The sequence below is a fragment of the Tachypleus tridentatus genome, chromosome 13 (genome assembly GCF_004210375.1).
Source record: "Tachypleus tridentatus isolate NWPU-2018 chromosome 13, ASM421037v1, whole genome shotgun sequence".
Taxonomy (NCBI): Eukaryota; Metazoa; Arthropoda; class Merostomata; order Xiphosura; family Limulidae; genus Tachypleus; species Tachypleus tridentatus.
Genome location: NC_134837.1, coordinates 264,226,767 through 264,243,402, shown reverse-complemented (window position 1 = coordinate 264,243,402; position 16,636 = coordinate 264,226,767). Strand labels below are relative to the sequence as shown.

General features: G+C 31.9%; 1 protein-coding gene across 4 annotated transcripts in view; it reads left to right on the top strand.

The window, feature by feature from the left end:
- The window catches only part of LOC143239219 (UBA-like domain-containing protein 2-A), a 99,571-nt gene that overhangs the window by 66,151 nt on the left and 16,784 nt on the right, over positions 1-16,636 (top strand). For 2 of the 4 annotated variants that reach the window (XR_013021064.1, XR_013021063.1), the window contains exon 3: positions 11,269-11,716. Coding sequence is in view for 2 of the 4 variants with exons in the window: in XM_076480112.1 (XP_076336227.1) it covers positions 11,269-11,535 (267 nt within the window). In the remaining 2 variants the exon portion in view is untranslated. Of the gene's footprint in view, positions 1-11,268; positions 13,529-16,636 lie in introns of those variants that run through there. The other 2 variants (XM_076480112.1, XM_076480111.1) reach the window with 1 other exon arrangement.

Here is a 16,636-nt window from a genome sequence, read left to right as displayed (position 1 = left end):
AAATAATGAAACTTTTGATAGTGTTCACTAAATGACCTAAATAATGAAACCTTTGATAGTGTTCACTAAATGACATAAATAATGAAACCTTTGATAGTGTTCACTAAATGACATAAATGATGAAACCATTGATAGTGTTCACTAAATGATATAAATAATGAAACCTTTGATAGTGTTCACTAAATGATATAATTAATAAAACCTTTGATAGTGTTCACTAAATGATATAATTAATCAAACCTTTGATAGTATTCACTAAATGATATAAATAATGAAACCTTTGATAGTGTTCACTAAATGACATAAATAATGAAACCTTTGATAGTGTTCACTAAATGACATAAATAATGAAAATGTTCACTAATTGACATAAATAATGAAATTTTTGATAGTGTTCACTAAATGACATGAATAATGAAACCTTTGATAGTGTTCACTAAATGACATAAATAATGAAACCTTCGATAGTGTTCACTAAATGACATAAATAATGAAACCTTTGATAGTGTTCACTAAATGACATAAATAATGAAACCTTTGATAGTGTTCACTGAATGACATAAATAATGAAACCGTTGAGAGTGTTCACTAAATGACATAAATAATGAAACCGTTGAGAGTGTTCACTAAATGACATAAATAATGAAACCTATGAGAGTGTTCACTAAATGACATAAATAATGAAACCTTTGATAGTGTTCACTAAATGACATAAATAATGAAACCTTCGATAGTGTTCACTAATTTACATAAATAATGAAACCTTTGATAGTGTTCACTAAATGACATAAATAATGAAACCTTCGATAGTGTTCACTAAATGACATAAATAATGAAACCTTTGATAGTGTTCACTAAATGATATAAATAATGAAACCTTTGAGAGTGTTCACTAAATGACATAAATAATGAAACCTTTGATAGTGTTCACTAAATGACATAAATAATGAAACCTTCGATAGTGTTCACTAATTGACATAAATAATGAAACCTTCGATAGTGTTCACTAATTGACATAAATAATGAAACCTTCGATAGTGTTCACTAATTGACATAAATAATGAAACCTTCGATAGTGTTCACTAAATGACATAAATAATGAAACCTTTGATAGTGTTCACTAAATGACATAAATAATGAAACCTTCGATAGTGTTTACTAATTGACATAAATAATGAAATTTTTGATAGTGTTCACTAAATGACATGAATAATGAAACCTTTGATAGTGTTCACTAAATGACATGAATAATGAAACCTTTGATAGTGTTTCACTGAATGATATCAATAATGAAACCATTGATAGTATTCACTAAATGATATAAATAATGAAACCTTTGATAGTGTTCACTAAATGATATAATTAATAAAACCTTTGATAGTGTTCACTAAATGATATAATTAATAAAACCTTTGATAGTGTTCACTAAATGATATAATTAATGAAACCTTTGATAGTGTTCACTAAATGATATAAATAATGAAACCTTTGATAGTGTTCACTAAATGATATAAATAATGAAACCTTTGAGAGTGTTCACTAAATGACATAAATAATGAAACCTTTGAGAGTGTTCACTAAATGACATAAATAATGAAACCTTTGAGAGTGTTCACTAAATGACATAAATAATGAAACCTTTGATAGTGTTCACTAAATGACATAAATAACGAAACCTTTGAGATTGTTCTCTAAATGACATAAATAATGAAACCATTGATAGTGTTCACTAAATGACATAAATAATGAAACCATTGATAGTGTTCACTAAATGACATAAATAACGAAACCTTTGATAGTGTTCACTAAATGACATAAATAACGAAACCTTTGAGAGTGTTCACTAAATGACATAAATAATGAAACCTTTGATAGTGTTCACTAAATGATATAAATAATGAAATTTTTGAGAGTGTTCATTAAATGACATAAATAATGAAACCTTCGATAGTGTTCACTAAATGACATGAATAATGAAACCTTCGATAGTGTTCACTAAATGACATAAATAATGAAACCTTCGATAGTGTTCACTAAATGACATAAATAATGAAACCTTCGATAGTGTTCACTAAATGACATAAATAATGAAATCTTTGATAGTGTTCACTAAATGACATAAATAATGAAATTTTTGATAGTGTTCACTAAATGATATAAATAATGAAACCTTTGATAGTGTTCACTAACTGACATGAATAATGAAACCTTTGATAGTGTTCACTAAATGACATGAATAATGAAACCTTTGATAGTGTTCACTAACTGACATGAATAATGAAACCTTTGATAGTGTTCACTAAATGACATGAATAATGAAACCTTTGATAGTGTTCACTAAATGACATGAATAATGAAACCTTTGATAGTGTTCACTAAATGACATGAATAATGAAACCTTTGATAGTGTTTCACTGAATGATATCAATAATGAAACCATTGATAGTGTTCACTCACTGATATAAATAATGAAACCTTTGATAGTGTTCACTAAATGATATAAATAATGAAACCTTTTATAGTGTTCACTAAATGACAAGAATAATGAAACCGTTGATAGTGTTCACTAAATGACATGAATAATGAAACCTTTGATAGTGTTCACTGAATGATATAAATAATGAATATTTTGATGGTGTTCACTAAATGACATAAATAATGAAACCTTTGATAGTGTTCACTAAATGATATAAATAATGAAATCTTTGATAGTGTTCACTAAATGACATAAATAATGAAATTTTTGATAGTGTTCACTAAATGACATAAATAATGAATATTTTGATGGTGTTCACTAAATGACATAAATAATGAAACCTCTGATAGTGTTCACTAAATGATATAATTAATAAAACCTTTCATAGTGTTCACTAAATGATATAATCAATGAAACCTTTTATAGTGTTCACTAAATGATATAAATAATGAAACCTTTTATAGTGTTCACTAAATGACAAGAATAATGAAACCGTTGATAGTGTTCACTAAATGACATGAATAATGAAACCTTTGATAGTGTTCACTGAATGATATAAATAATGTAACCTTTGATAGTGTTCACTAAATGATATAAATAATGAAACTTTTGATAGTGTTCACTAAATGACCTAAATAATGAAACCATTGATAGTGTTCACTAAATGATATAAATAATGAAACTTTTGATAGTGTTCACTAAATGACCTAAATAATGAAACCTTTGATAGTGTTCACTAAATGACATAAATAATGAAACCATTGATAGTGTTCACTAAATAATATAAATAATGAAACCATTGATAGTGTTCACTAAATGATATAAATAATGAAACTTTTGGTAGTGTTCACTAAATGACCTAAATAATGAAACCTTTGATAGTGTTCACTAAATGACATAAATAATGAAACCTTTGATAGTGTTCACTAAATGACATAAATGATGAAACCATTGATAGTGTTCACTAATTGATATAAATAATGAAACCTTTGATAGTGTTCACTAAATGATATAATTAATAAAACCTTTGATAGTGTTCACTAAATGATATAATTAATGAAACCTTTGATAGTGTTCACTAAATGATATAAATAATGAAACCTTTGATAGTGTTCACTAAATTATATAATGAAACCTTTGAGAGTGTTCACTAAATGATATAAACAATGAAACCTTTTATAGTGTTCACTAAATGACATGAATAATGAAACCATTGATAGTGTTCACTAAATGACATGAATAATGAAACCTTTGATAGTGTTCACTGAATGATATAAATAATGAAACCATTGATAGTGTTCACTAAATGATATAAATAATGAAACTTTTAATAGTGTTCACTAAATGACCTAAATAATGAAACCTTTGATAGTGTTCACTAAATGACATAAATAATGAAACCTTTGATAGTGTTCACTAAATGATATAAATAATGAAACCTTTGATAGTGTTCACTAAATGATATAATTAATAAAACCTTTGATAGTGTTCACTAAATGATATAATTAATGAAACCTTTGATAGTGTTCACTAAATGATATAAATAATGAAACCTTTGATAGTGTTCACTAAATGATATAAATAATGAAACCTTTGATAGTGTTCACTAAATGATATAAATAATGAAACCTTTGAGAGTGTTCACTAAATGACATAAATAATGAAACCTTTGATAGTGTTCACTAAATGACATAAATAATGAAACCTCTGATAGTGTTCACTAAATGACATAATGAATAAAACTTATGATAGTGTTCACTAAATGACATAAATAATGAAACCATTGATTGTGTTCACTATATGACATAAATAATGAAACCTCTGATAGTGTTCACTAAATCTGTAAGCTTTCTTTGGTACCAGTTAATTGTTTTTAGAGTGTTTATTACCACAGTTAGTGAATGTCGATGTTAATCTCATAATTTTAAGGCGATTTGACATTTAGCATATTATTTCATATTATTATTTATTTTGTTGTAAGTTAAAGTGAAGCGTTTAAAAAAATTGATATTTCTCCGCAAAATAAGTGGTATAAATATATTTTGTGATTATTACCAGCCGTTGCAGTTTTGTGATTGATACAATGTGATATAAATTCTGAACTGTGATTGTGATGTCTCTACGAGCATTCGTCTGTCCCTTGTTTGAAAAGCTGCGCACGCTATAAAGCTTGACAATTAATTTTCGCGGTGAATGGTATATGTCGCTTACAGCTTTGGCAGTTATTGAAACCAAAAGTTAAACGCAATTAACGTTTTTAAAATCCATGAAATAATTTAAATTGATAGACTAATTTAAAAACTTTTTCTACACTAGTTGACGATTACTTTTGTTTCTTATTGATAAGTTAGGGTGTTTCAACAACACGGGGGTTAGAGGACTACTGAGGGAAGAAAGTTGTGACTTGTGAATTGTAGTTGTGATAAAGTAACACAAGATAGTTCGCAGAATAGAGATAGTGACTTTTAAACACAAAATTTAAATTTACTTTAGTGTTATTGTAAATTAAACTTGTAATTAATATAACTATTTTAATGTGCCAGTTTGAATAAGATAAAGTAATAATTAGAATGCATTAGTTTACAAGTATATAATATTTTCGGCTGCAATTCCAGTAATATCTGGCGATATTAGGCCAAGTTAGATTTGTGTTGATTCTAAATTCATATACTGAGCTGAAAATGTATTTCATCCATGTGGTAAAAATATATGCTGATACATGAATAGAATACGTATATATATTTAAAGAATAGGACTTATTTCATACAACTGTTTTACGTCATTCACATCATCCTTTTTGACGTGAAAAAAAAAGATTTCAGAGTATTACGAAATATTTGTTGTTTTTTAGTCAAGGTTTTAGGCTTACAGAACAAATGTTATATCCTTTATGAAAAACGTTATTTATATCAATGTTTGCGTGTGAAACACAACTTTGATGAACGTCTTTCCCGGCAGCCTTGTGAGTGGTCGGTATTTTTTTTTCATTCTCTCATCGACCGAAACTATAATACAGTATGTTTAGACATACAGTCGTTATGTTATAATAAGATATACCACAGTTATTATACAGTAGGGTTAAACACATCCTCGTTATGTTATTACAAGATATACCACAACTATTTTACAATAGGGTTTGATACACCCTTTATGTTACAAGATATGCCACAACTGTATTACAGTATGGTTAAACACACCCTCGTTATGTTATTACGAGATATACCACAACTGTATTGCAGTATGGTTAGACACACCCTTTATGTTACCACAAGATATATGTTGAGTAAGATTTTGGCCGACAAAAATAATATTGGGGAGGTGAGAATGAAGTGTTTTAAGCGAATACAAAATGGACTCGAAGTTATTAATATACTTAGTGAGAAATTCTATCACATTTTAACTATTAAATATTTTGAAGTGCGAAACCGACATGAATCATGGTGGCTTTCGTTGTCCTTCACATCAAAATTCGAGCAATGTGGTGATCATTGTCTGTCGTTTATTTAATAAGCGTAACGAGAGAAAATCCTATTATGTAAAAACCTGGTCTGTATATGGTCATTTAGGATAACGATCTTCGACCAAAGGGGATTATTCTGTTGTAGTCTATTCTACATATAGCTTCACCGGATTAACTTTGTTTTCGTTCAGACAGCCATTTATGTACGTGAATTAATGTTATTTCTGGCACGAAGGAAATGTCACAATTTATGTTAAATATTGAATGTCACAAGAATGCAACTTCAACGATGTTTTTGTTTTTTATCAAAATTAATGTTTGTAATAAACGAATATAAAGGTCACAAAAAGTAAAGTGGTCGTCACACGGTTCAAACACTCGGAAAAAAAATAGGGGCGGCTGTATTACTGACTCGCTGCCTTGCTTTGGTCGGTAATACAAAATTAGGGACGGCTGTATCTTGAACCCCAGTAGTCTCTACCTCGACATTTGCTTGTATAAGGTAACGTTCATGTATAAAAATTTCAACATTTGAGTGTATAGTTAAAGAAGTATTTTAATGTCACTTTAAATATAAAGAACCTTATCCCCCATTGAGACAACAATACGTCTAAGGACTAGTAACCCTAAAATCTTGGGCTCGATACTCGGAGTCCAGTGTGAGTTTGCTTTAAAACAAATACAATTATTTGGCAAATATATATGTAAAAACGGCTGGTATGGGTTGAGAAAATTTATGTAGAAGAGCGAACAACGTTTCGAAGAAGGTCGAAATGTTGTTCGCTCCTCTACATAAAGAAATTTTCTCAACCCATACCAGCTGTTTTTACATATATATTTCTCTCCACAAGTGGGTTTTCTCGTCATTGCGAAAAATTATATGACGTATAATTAACCAAACGAATGCGGCTTTTTGTTACACATGTGCGAACGTTTGAAATTTTAAAGTTGACTGGAGTTTATAACGTGCAGTTTTATGTTAGTAAGAAAGTTCATTGTTGTACTTCCTAAGCTATATTGTGTTGTAATATTTTGATTGAATTCAAGTATTTCTAAACCTGTGTTCGAGACGTGTACATAGAAGCAACAGTTTTGATTAAAAAAAAAAGTCTTGAATCGCAAGTATGTGAACATCACCATGACAACGCTCTAACATTTTTATCGTCGTTTTGACGGATATATTATTTGTACGAAACGTTTATAAACATTATTATTTTGTCTTTCGAACGCACATGGTTGTTTTCGTGATTTCTCCGCGATAAGAGAAAGTATAGACGGTGACGTATATATTTGATGCACGAGCATTCAGTTACAGCATATGGCGTTGACAACAACACGTGTCGGTTAGTTTGTTTATTAGATCTTGTTTTGTGCTTCGTATCAAAATAATAGTTACCTTTTAGACCAAGTTATAAAAAAACTTTTTTAGCGTCCTTAAGTTTTTAAATGACCTCTTTGAAAGAAAGATTGTATTTTTTGATGAATGTTTCATGTTTTCAAAGGGTCTGTGATAAACAAAACTTTGTTTTGTTTTCTTATGAAAACGATACAGAAAAGTTATTCCTTTTTTTGGAATAATATAACTTAATTATGATATCTTGTAACATAAAAACATTGATTTTTAAATTTTTAACGTAACGTCTCAGAAGACCTGTTAAACTTTACCAGGTACAAATGTTCATACAGGTTCACACAAGAATTGAGAGTCGTGTACACGTAGTAACATGAAAAAGGACACTCCAGTAATCTCTGCAGTTTGGGGTCATGACATTTAGTAATGTGTTTATGTAGTAACGTTCTCTAGCTTTGTCGACTTCACATATTTATTGTTGCTTCATTTGTGTTAATTAGATAGAATTAGTTAATTCTATCAACAAGTGAAGTTTGTACCCAATGTTGGTTTTTTGTGGTATTCATAACACTTCTAAACACAGGTATACTTTGATTAGCGTATCTTATCTCTACCGTATAAAAATGTCTCGTGAAAGTGCTGTACGAGTAAAAAAAATTATCTACTGGAATACTGTTAACGTACAAACCATAAAACTCTGTTTAAAGGTTTCGAATTGATGAAGAAACATTTCAAACTACATCATTATTCTAGTGGTTTTATTTTGTAAACATAATCCGTAATCTACATTGCTGTGTATTTTTAAAACCTTTGGGAGCGCGTTAGAACGTAATCTGTGGATGGCCTAATTGTAGGTAATTTGCTACGAACATTTCGTGACGTTTGTTGTTTGTGCTTTGATTAGTTGGTTGACGTATTTTCAAGAAAGCCGGAACATTACATGATAACTTGCATTTTGTCCGTGATATCTGGAACAACTAAAACCTGTTAGAAAATATGGTAATGTTAGAAATAAAACATTCCATATAAACTGGTGTTTTTGGTTTCCATGTTACTTACTAATCATAAGGTTACTGGCTTGTTTTTGGACAGTTATTTGGCGGTGGGATCCGTATGTTGTATTACGTCGAATAATTGTATATTTTTGGCTGTTGCAACACCCAGTTTCAACATGACTAAGAAATTGAGTGAAATTACTCATTTTGTACCTAAGAGATAAAAAGGACACCAACAATATTAATTGGATATTGTCTTGACATTTGTATGTGTTTTTTTATTTGTTAGAGAGCTCTGTAACAAACAACGTAGCCTGGCATGTCCAGGTGATTAGGGTGCTTTACTTGCAGTCTCAGGGTTGCGGGTTCGAATCTCCGACCCACTAAATATGCTCGCCCTTTCAGCTGTAGGAGCATTATAAGGTGTGGTCAATCCCATTATTCGTTGATAATATCCATGTGTTGTTAAAATATCCAATAATTTATATTTGTGTCTGTTGTAGCACTCAGTTTGAACAACTGATCAGAAAATTAAATGAAATTGTCCAGAGTTGGTGATGACTAGCTGCCTTCACTTTGGTCTTTCATTGCTAAATTTGGGTCAGCTTGCACAGCAGATATCCCTCGCTCCAAGTTTGAAAAACAAACAAACATGGTCGTGGATCAACAAACAATGTAATGCATAAATTGCTTAGAAAAATGTGTTGTCTGCCTTTTTATTGTTTGTGTGTGTGTGTGTGTTTGTTTTAGAGCAGAGAAACATAGGACTGTCTGCTGTGTTGACCATGAGGAATTGGACCCCAGGTTTTAGCCTTGCATGGTCAGTAGATTTACTGCTGTCTCACCATGTGACAATTCATCATTAAAAAATATAAATGTATATATTATATTAATCAGTGAAAACCCACTTGTAGAGAAATATATATACAAAAACGGCTCGTTTGGGTTGAGAAAATATTTTACATAGAAGAGCAAACAACGTTTCGACCTTCTATGTAAAATATTTTTCTCAACCCAAATGAGCCGTTTTTGCATATATATATATTATATTGTATTTCAGTATTGATCATGTAAGCTTGTATAATATCTTATTTATGGGCTACAAGTAATTATTGATGTGCTTGCATGTCAATTATAACACCTTGGCTCAGTCATGTGTGTGCATTTGGTATTATTTTACAATTATGAGAGTTTCAGGGTCATCACAACAAGTTAACATCAGTCTGACAAGAAGTAGTTAATGAGCATGCCTCGATGATAACAGTAGCTGTTGGTATTTGTTCAGTTTGTCTCTTTCACAGAAAACATGTAACACTAACTGGTAGCATTTCTTCTGTTTGTCACTTTCACACGAAATGCGTAACAGTTACTGTTATGCATTTCGTGTGAAAGTGACAAACAGAAAAAATGCTACCAGTTAGTGTTACATGTTTTATGTGAAAGAGACAAACTGAACAAATTGGAAGAATGACCAAGTACATGAACAGGTAAACACAGCTGAATGAAGTGTTGTTTAGGGTTAAATAAAGTCATAGCACATGCACAAACAATCTTACAAACTGCGTGAACTTGTTTTGTAGCATCTCGCATATGAGAGAGGGAAACTTGTATAGTGTTAGGTGTTATATAGTGTTAGCTCAAATTATGAGCTTCTGTCTGCAGTAGCTGTGTCTCACTGGTCAGTATTAGAATCACAGAAAAAGTGTGTGACTCCTGAACTAGCTGAAGGTTTTCTCATTGTAACATTACCAGTGCTTATCAAATAGGCTTGCCTCATTCTTTCATTAATATAATACTACAAACAAACACTTCTACAGTAAAATTATACCAACATCTATTACACATGGAAGTTATTTAGTTGCATAAAAAATTTATAATTTTCTATAGTATAAGTACCTAAGTTTGATGTATAAAATCATAAATGTAATTACTATTTCTGTAATATAAAACTGTGACAAGAAAATAGTTTTTCTTTTGTTTGAATTATTATGACATCCTAAAATAAATTGTCTGTCTTTGGACTAAAATAATATTTTGCAGAGCTAGCTAGACTAATTTTTCTTTATCAGTTTGTTATGATTTTTGGTTTTCCTGATTTAAAAGTTTATTTGTAGAGCTAATAATGGTGATCAGTCTTGGATTTTCCTGAATTGTGAAGTTTGTTTCCAGTTAGGCTTATCAATCTATAAGATTAGTTTTGGTACCCTGTTTTAAAAGTCAATGTATTCATGCTTTTTCTAAAGAACAATTTGTATAAAAACATCTACACAAGAGTTGCCAAAACTCTACAATAATAGCAATCAGTTTATTAAGATTTGTTTTACTTGACAGATTGAAATATGGTAAAAATAGGCAGTCAGAGACATCTGTCAGTACTGTTGTTAATTTTGTACGAGTACATGTAATTCAATTGCTGATTAGTTTCATGCTCCATTTATAGGTGTCTCATTGTACATCAATTACAGATCGGTTTCCAGTTCCTTGAAACTTGTTTGTTAACTGTTGTTTAGTTTCACTTTCGATACATATATATCAAGTGTTCAGTTTTTCTTATTTTCTGTTTATATATATGTCAGCTGGTGGTGTCAGTTTTTCATTCTATTTTGATTTTTCTGTCTTTATTTAAATTTTTATAAGTAATTTTATAATGCAGTGTATGTATTTTGTTTGTAGCAAACCCAAAATTATAAATGAAAATATTTTATGTTCTCAGAGAAGCTTGCAAGTGATTTGTTAAACACAAGCTTGCCCTTAAATTGATTCAAATATTTTAAATCAGAAAATGTGTATTTTTTAAACAATGTATTCTGTAAGAGTAAGAAAAATACAACTGTCAGGTCCTTAGGATATGATTAAAATTTGGTGTGTATATATACTTTTAAGAAATTGTGTGGGTAAATATATAAAAGAGAGATTTTTTAAGCTAGATGATAGAATCTGTATATCTTGTTTACATTTAGGACTAATGCAATGTTTTTTACATTAGATATGTACTCCTGCTAACACTCCTGCAACACCTCCAAACTTCCCTGAGACACTCCTGTCTTTCTCCAAACTGTCAGCTTCTGATAAGATGAGTACATCTCCATCTGGGCACTGGTTTCAATCATCTACCTCATCATCAGGTAGTACTTACCAGCATATCAGTAACAATAATGCCAGTTCCACTACCCCTATCAACAATACGTGTGGGACAGGTACTTGTGGAAGTTTCAAGACGCCACAGTCACCATCATCATCCACTAGCATGTAGGTAGAGGCTCACAGGTAAAACCTGACCGGTGATTGGATGACAGCTGCTGCTGTGTATAAGACTTGTGAGACTAAATGATTCCTTGTTCTCTGGTGTTAGTCTCTGGATGGGATTCTGAGAGCAGATGAGAGTCCTATGTTGTACAGTCTTGCACTGTGAACAAAATCCTTTCCTTGTCTCGGTATGTATTGACCATTGTTGAACTCTGATCAGCACCTGAGGGGTTGCAAAGATCAAACATCCATAGCTTTCGTGTGTGTTGTGTAGTATAGTTATTCTAAATGTTTAATAAACTTTCTTGAAGATTTTTTAAAAGATTGGTGCTCTCTTAAGTTGCATCTGAATTTATTGTAGACTAGTTAACTGGAAAGAGTAGACTCAAATAAAGATTTATGGTGTTTTGTTACCAAGATAAACAGAAAATTAGGAGGTTCTGTTTATCTTATGTTATACTTAATCTGGGAAACCTCAGGATGGTTTGAGATGGAAATATAAGGCAGTGAAGGATCACCATGTTGGAAGTATGAATGATTTGGTTCAATGAAAAGAGGAAAGAATGAATTATGTCCATTTTGATAAAGTCACAAAACTGTATACAAATGTTCCTAATTAATCAGAATACTGTGTTCTGATTTAGGTGTTTCTTTTAATAGTCATCAATAGATCATACCCTTGATGTATCAACAAGAAAGAATGACTAACATGGTGTAATTTTGAAGTAAGAAGTCACTTACAGTTAATGTAATATATATATATATAGTACATTGTTTTATAAGATATTGTAAGTTATAAAAGTTGTGTCTGTAGATACTTTAAATTCATTAGGATTTCATTTTGAATGTTAGTTTAAGCATTAAAAGAATGGAATTGTGTTTGTACTTTGTATTCATTGCTTTGATATTCAGAGCTAATTGGTTGAGGTACAGTGGAAGGAGTGTTATTCTAAAGTCTAATCTCATTAGTATGTTGTTAATTAGTTGTATAATAAAGGTTTTAATTTGAAAATTTAGTGAAGTTTGTGTTACGAACAGAATAAGCTAAATTCCAAAATAACTTGTTTTATGTTTGTGGAAACAATACCATTAAAAATTTGATGTTCATTTTGTTTCGTGCAGTGACATTTATCTTGCAAATAATACATTTTATAAAAGTTTCTGTAAATTATGAGTAGAATATCTGTATCAAATTGTGCCAAGGTCAGAGAGTACCATTCGGCTGTTTAAGGTGGTTCTCCTATGTTATCTGGTTTTTGACTGTTATGTAAGAGAGTAACATGTTTGTAAATTTTGAATACAGTACACTGTTTTATCAGAACATAAAATACAGTCATTCATTTGTAGGTGAGCTTCTTGAGTAATTATTTAAATATTGTTTTTAAATATTTTTATCTCAATTAAAATTGAATTTGCCATTTTGATGGCTACTATTTCATCTCTTCCATTTTCTTAAAACATATTCAAGATTGATTCTAAGAACTCCAAATTCTTAAACTGTTATGTCTTTTAATAAAAAAAAACAGATTTTTGTTTGTGTGGTACACATTTTAATGCATTATTGTGAATCATTTGTTTTGATACTGAGTGTTGGAAACTTCCATTTCATGGTATTAAAACAGTTCTATATAAATAATTAAATGAAAGAGTAAATTAATTACTTTTTCTGTAAAACTTTTCCATATCAGGTGAACAGTTCACATAAATCATCAGTTTCAAGTATACTTCTAAAATGTATTGTTTTTAAAAGTTTTGAGAAACATGCCAATGTATGACTATTGAATACATCCCAATCATACATGCTCGAAGTTTACCTGAAAACACTATATCATGTTTGCATGAAGTGAATCTTTTACCTAATGAATGTTTTCAATATTTCAAAGAGAAAACCATTTTCTGTTTCTTTTGTGAAATCTAGAAATATAAATCTGATGTACTAAGTACGTATTATCATATAGTGAAAATTTGTGATTTATAAAATAAAATTATTTCAAATACTTTCCCACAAATGTTGGGTGTTTCTTCTACCTGTTGTAATAACATAGTTTTAAAGTTTGCTACAAATCTGCTCAGCATAAATTAAATAAAGCATTGAATAATTGTCTTCCAAATACCTCTGTAGAGTTCAGATAACAGAATTTGTAGCTAAACAACTAAGACCAAGTTCTGTAACTATGAAACCAATGCTACCATTTTTGTAAAAATATAAAACAATGAATGTTTTCTTGCTTGTCTTGGTATATGTGTATTCACTATGGCTGCAGGACATCTATAACTGATTAGACTTGCAGCTATTTTTAAACTCCACTTATTATGACTGTTCATCATCCATAATTAACTACATAATAAGGAAGGGAAACTATAAATATGGTGAAAGAAGTGTACATTGTACTGGTACATTCATATATATATATGCTGTAAATGTAATTACTGATTTTTCACTTATAACAAACATATTTAAGGTTTAAAGTGACTTTTATAAAACAAATATTAGAAACCAACATCACCAAAGGTGAATGGAGATTACATTTTTCATAGAGAAAATCACTGTGTCTCTTCCTGTATACATGTGTCTGTATTGAAGCTACTCTTATCAGTACAATATCACCTTTCAAGTGTTCACATGGCTTTATTAAATGACAGAAATTTCATTTCACTGGTAAAGTGATTGCAAACAGTAAATCCAAAGCAATCACATCATAATCACATTAGTTTTATTCTACACTCTTGGTAGTATTTAGAATTGTTTCTTAAAGACTTATTGTATAAATGTACAGAAATTCGTGAAAAGTATTAATGAGTTCACAGTGATTTCATGTAGATACAGTTTATGACCTGAGTTATTTAATTAGTTTCTACATATGCATTCTTATAATGCACAAATTTAACACAACCTGGAATAAGTAACTGATTTCTTTGAATTTTTATTCAGACGTTATGAATGTACTTCTGAATTTGTAAGTTATCTTCAGTTCAGGGGTTATTATTGTACTTCCAGATCTGTAGGTTATCTTTGGTTCAGAGGCTGTCATTGTACATCCAGATCTGTAGGTTATCTTTGGTTCAGAGGTTATTATTATATTTTTATATTATCTCTTGCTTCTTTAAAGGTAAAACTTTTAATAAATTATTTCTTCCAAAAATTATAATAAAGTATGAATTGCACTGTTGTAGAGTCTTTAATTAATCCCCTCGGTGTGGATTCCTGTACGTGGTGAGGGGAAGGTTCTGTTCTTTCTGGTTACCTTCTCTGGGATCTAAACATTCACCCACGTGTTTGCTGTGCGTGGCGACCCGTGAAGTGGAGGAGAGGATCCTGGTGGTTGAGGGGTCCAACCCTAACACACCACTTTGGCCTTGAATTCCTGTAGACGGGCGGCCTTTGGGTGACCCCCTTGGGTCAATCGGCTGGTCCACTTGGGCTAGAGTCAACCAAGTACCAGTGTTAGAAGTTCTCAACGGGTGTTGTGGACATTGTGCCTGATGCTGGTGTTTGGGTATAGTGCTCACGAAACCCTGGCATTGCTGCATTGCCCTTGCGTGACATTGTAGTGCGTCCCCTTGTAGGGCTCCATGGTGGGTGGGGTCAGTGGGTACCGAAATTTTTCTTTTTTCCTATGGATCCTCCTTCAAAAAATTTAAATAAAATAGTGAAAAAACAGTCAATAGGTAAGCGACCACGTCTTGAAGACTCTGAGCAGCAATCTTTAACATCTGTAACACACGTACCTCATTTTCTTATATTACATTCTCTTTCAGAAAAACCTTTAGGGCAAATACCTCCCTTTTTGATTCAGAAGGGACTACAGGGTCTTGCTGGCTCTCCAAAGTCAGTAAAGAAGCTTCGATCTGGAGACATATTAGTTGAAACATCCACATCCCACCACAGTGAACTCTTCTTGAATTCAACGGCAATTGGGGATATACCTATTGAGGTTACCCCTCATGCTACCTTGAATTCATCACGAGGAGTTATTGTTGAGAGGGATTTGAAGAACGTCCCCGAGTCAGAGATTCTCGCTGGTTTATCCACTCACAAAGATGGAGTTACACTGCCGACAAATATCCTCATTTTAACACATCATCACGTGCACCTGCCACCATCAAGGCAGGTTATCTAAATTGCAGGGTACGGCCGTACATTCCAAACCCTCTCCAATGTCAGAGGTTCGACCACTCAAAGACGTCATGTCGTGGTTCCCTGATATGTTCTCGTTGCGGTGGCAAGGACCACGATGCCTATGAATGTGACATGGACCCACATTATATCAACTGCAATGGTTTTCACCCTTCCTACTTCCGTTCTTGCCCAAAATGGTTGGAGGAAAAAGAGGTGCAGCGTTTGAAAACGACTCATAACATTAGTTATCCTGAGGCACAGAAATTGCTGGCCGCCACTCTATCTCGGACATATGCTGCTGCACTTCGTTCCACAACTACAGTGGGAGTGCAGACAGATCTCTCTGTGCCTCCAAGAGAATCGTTTTCAAAACAAATGAAAAGCCTTTTGACCTCCATGGTTAAAAAGGTTGATGAATCGACTTCCACACCCATCTCTGTTCCTCCTATACGTTCCAACAGACCTCAAGATCCACATCCTTCAGTTTTAAATACAGGCATTTCTTCTGATACATCTTTTTCTCCCACCCCAGGTACCAAAACAATCGTTCGCGTCCTCAGTCACTGGAATCCCCTTCCATTAACAAAGACCTGCCCAATCAACCAAGGGCAGGATCCATGGAGGTTGATAGACCTCCTCCGACTAAGGACAATAAGGAAAAAAAAGACGTGGTCGTAAACAGAAGGGTTCTCCAGCCACTTCGCCTACCCATCATTAAAAATGGCCGCCTTGATACAATGGAACTGTTGAGGTTTACGTTCTAATCTCAATGATATCAAAACACTGATTGCTTCCTACCATCCTGTATGTCTTTCCTTACAAGAAACATTTCTAAAACTTGCTGATACAGTCACCATTCGGCAGTTTTCTCTGTACAGAAATGACAGGCTGTGTGATGGGCGAGTACATGGAGGGGTGGCACTATTGGTTGATCAGCATGTGCCCACCCTGTCTTTGTTACTCAACACACCCTTGGAGGCCGTAGCCA